The sequence below is a fragment of the Terrapene carolina genome, unplaced genomic scaffold, assembly GCF_002925995.2.
Source record: "Terrapene carolina triunguis isolate 2854851 unplaced genomic scaffold, T_m_triunguis-2.0 Scaffold89, whole genome shotgun sequence".
In the NCBI taxonomy this organism is placed as follows: Eukaryota; Metazoa; Chordata; order Testudines; family Emydidae; genus Terrapene; species Terrapene triunguis.
The window spans coordinates 23,474,587-23,478,146 of record NW_020664440.1 but is presented as its reverse complement, the minus strand read 5'-3'; the positions used below and the strand labels follow the sequence as shown (position 1 = coordinate 23,478,146).

At 40.0% G+C, this 3,560-nt stretch overlaps 1 protein-coding gene across 2 annotated transcripts in view; it reads right to left on the bottom strand.

Moving 5' to 3' along the window:
• The window catches only part of DNAH12 (dynein axonemal heavy chain 12), a 168,935-nt gene that overhangs the window by 51,986 nt on the left and 113,389 nt on the right, over positions 1 to 3,560 (bottom strand). For both annotated transcript variants that reach the window (XM_026650210.1, XM_026650209.1), the window contains exons 49-50: positions 1,689 to 1,820; positions 575 to 664 (exon numbers count right to left, since the gene is read on the bottom strand). In XM_026650210.1, the coding sequence (XP_026505995.1) occupies positions 575 to 664; positions 1,689 to 1,820 (222 nt within the window). The remainder of the gene's footprint in view (positions 1 to 574; positions 665 to 1,688; positions 1,821 to 3,560) is intronic.

The following is a 3,560-nucleotide window of genomic DNA, read 5'->3' as shown; positions in this document are numbered from 1 at the left end:
TTTTTTTTACATGAAATAAAAAAACCCCACTGATATATTTAGTCCTTTCAAAACTAAATAAAATGTATTATGCCAGACCTGATTTTGTCACAGCTTCTCTGGTAAACATACAGGGACTGATTTAGTAAAGCTGGTACAAGGAAATGTTACTTACATATTTTTGAGCTGGGTAAATCTCGGTACAGAACTTCTCACTCAAGGAGCTAGCGGGCAGTGGTACAGACATCCCCTACAGGGTACCTACTGAGGGATAACTCTAAATCCTGCTGGAATGCCATAGGAGGCACCACTGGTAGGAGCCACTAAGAGGAGGAGTTGAATCACTGTATTCCCAGTCTGCCCTGGCCATGCACCCTTCTTGAACAGTGTCATTCACTTCTCAGATGGCACTTGCTCCTAAAAGCCCACACAATAACTGAGATTGCAAGCTGCTGTGTGCTGACACAATTCCCTCTTCCCCATGCAGTTTATTTCCATGAAAGCCCTGTGTGAATTTATCCCTTGGTGTAATATCTTCTGTACATGCTTTTGGAGGCAGATTTCATAACTCAAAAGACATTAACCAAACACTTACTGGAATGTTATCCTTGTCATATTCTCTAAGATCCTTTAAGAAATTCATGTCACCCAGAACTTTCTTGCTAGGCCCCCAGTAATCCAAGACCTACAATGGAAATTAGGGAAGAACTTTTAAAACTTTTAAATCAAAATGAATTCATAAGTATCCTCTAATTAACAGACAGGAATGCATACTTATTACAGAAGGTTGGTAAAAGTCAGATCGCAGCATGTTTAAGGATTTAGTTCAGACTGTTTATATTTTGAAGCTTTAATATACACCTCTACCTTGATATAACGCTGTCCTCGGGAGCCAAAAAATCTTACTGTGTTATAGATGAAACCGCGTTATATTGAACTTGCTTTGATCCGCCAGAGTGCGCAGCCCCGCCCCCCAGGAGCACTGTTTTACCACATTATATCAGAATTCGTGTTATATTGGGGTGCGTTATATCGGGGTAGAGGTGTACTACTAATCCAAAGTATTTGACACTTAGTTTCCTCATGTATGTTATTAATATAAGGCCCCATCTTCCCTAATGTTCTAATGTCAGAGCAATGTTCTTTTCCAAGACAGAAAGGAAAGAAATCCAATGGGGTCACATGGTATGAAGATGAAATCTCCTTGAGACTGCAATCAGCCACAGAGAGAGGAGTCTGTCAGACCAAATATTTCCCCAGACCCTACTTAAAAATCAAATAGTGACTGAGGCGGGGGGGAGGGAAGACCCTTTACTCTGATGATTGGGGGTACCTCATACAATATGGGAGTTCTGCCTGATTCACCACCTGTAGTGGCTAAGGCAAGAGTCCACTTAACTGCCCTGTCTCTACAAAATCAGTAGCAACTCTCAGGGAGAAGGACAGATACAGGACCAGGAATCACAGAAAGCAGAAAACAGTGAACTCTCCACTCCACAAGCTATTCTGTAGTTCCACAGCAGGTGGATTGGAAGTTGAAGCTGTCTCCTTGTGGACATACAGCCTGCATCCATGGTTTTCTTGAAGGCTGCAAATGTGTGTCTAGTTTAAAGGGCCCTATATTTTTCATTTGAGAAGAACTGCTATTGATGAACAAATATATTAGAAAAATTATATTCTTATTTGAAATTTACTTTCTGCCATTTTACCTTGCCTCCAATCCCCGTAGGATCTGTAATTCTTTCAGGTTTTATATCTTTCATAACACAGATGGCAGCCATAACTAGTTTGACACCAGATGGAGGATTCTTCATTGATTTCACAATTGTTATATCAGCAGGCTAAAACAAAAGTGACATTTTAAAAATAAAATGTATTGATTTACAGTTTTGTATATCATATGCAAAATACATTAAGTTCAACATTCATAACAAAAGAAAAAAGTTCTCAATTTCTCATGACCAAGTAGCATATATGCAGTGAATAAAAACAGAAATGAAAGGAATTTTAACACTGCATGCAATAAATATAATAATTATAGGGTTTTTTTTAGAAGGGATGATTTGAAACTCTATAGTTAATATTGCCTGAACACAAGAAGAGTCCACCAGACAGCAACTTTTTCTTATACTTGGGAGATCAAAATTAGAGCAAGTTTGGTAAGTGTAAACAAACCATACAAAAATCCAAGATTAGGTCAAAAGATTTCTTTGGTACTTATCCCTAGGTGGCACACAAGACCTCTCATATGTTTGGTAAATTCAACTGAACAGTTCATGCAGGCATTTTCTCTACAATACTGTTCTAAAGTCTGGTAACTGAGTCATAATGCTGACTGAAAAATTCAAGATCCAGAAAATTCTTAGCCATATTATAATTTTAAAACAAAAATGTAAGCGATGGATTCCTTGAATGGACATCCCTAAGCTTAGCTGGGTGGAGAAATTAAACACCAATGTTAACATGTCGATTTTGTGTAGTGCCTAATACAGCTCCAGTCTTGCCAATATGCTTGTGCTTAGCTTTAGGAATGTGATTAGTCCCATGAAATAACTGAATCGGACTACATGTGAGAGTTAAACATGTATAAATGTGTTTGTAAGATCTTAATCAGGATTCCTCTTCTCATCTAAGTTTTTTTGTGTAGTAATGACCAGGTGGTCTCCTAAAGCAACAAATTTAGGGCCTAATCCTGAGACTAGGGCCTAATGCTGAGCACTTCCTGAGACCTCAATTCCCACTGACTTCAACAGGAATTGAGGGTGCTCAGCACCTTGCAGGAGGAACACAGCTCCTTGCATGATCAGAACCACTCATTCCAAAAAGATGGTAAAACAAAGATATACAGAGTGGTGCTCAAAGAAGTTTGTGATGATTTGTCACTAAGCATATAGAGAAAACCTAAAGCAGAGATGGACCAGAAAAAAGAATAAAGGACAGAACCTAGTAGCTGAGAGAGATGGGAGCCAGGGAAAGAAGGGAGAGATACACACTGCCTTGGGAAAGTATTTATAAATGTAAGCAGAGTCAGAATGAGCTCTACCCTGACATCTGGTGGTGAATTGTGGCGAGTTGTGGAAAAGAACTTCAGGGGCTGATCTTGTTTGCATAGGCACACCCACCGCGCCTAGCATGATCCCAAATAGTCACTTTGGCTGCTGTGGGATCCCCAGTTTCTCTGTTATTGGGGCAGGAAGAATAAAGTGTTGTTACCCGGATTATGTGAATCAAGGACAATGAAACTGTTTCATGACAGAGGGACTCGCCATCAACTAAGTAGCACTCATTAGAAAAGGGACATGAGTTCCAAAACTCAGTGAATTGAGAGAGGCTGGGGGCAGGTATTTGTACCTGATAGTATAGGCCCCCTTTGAGGGCCTGAAATACTAATTGCACCTCCTCCTCTCTCTACTGTGGACTATCAGAGCTAATTTTAATTCCATTAGGAGTCTAGTTACCAGCTGCTGAGCTGAATTCACTTTGGGACAATGGTGCACCAGCACTGAGGCTCCCCTACTACAAGCTGACATCACTAAAGAGCTAAAATTACTAAGAGCTGAAATCACTGAGTGCTGGGGGGG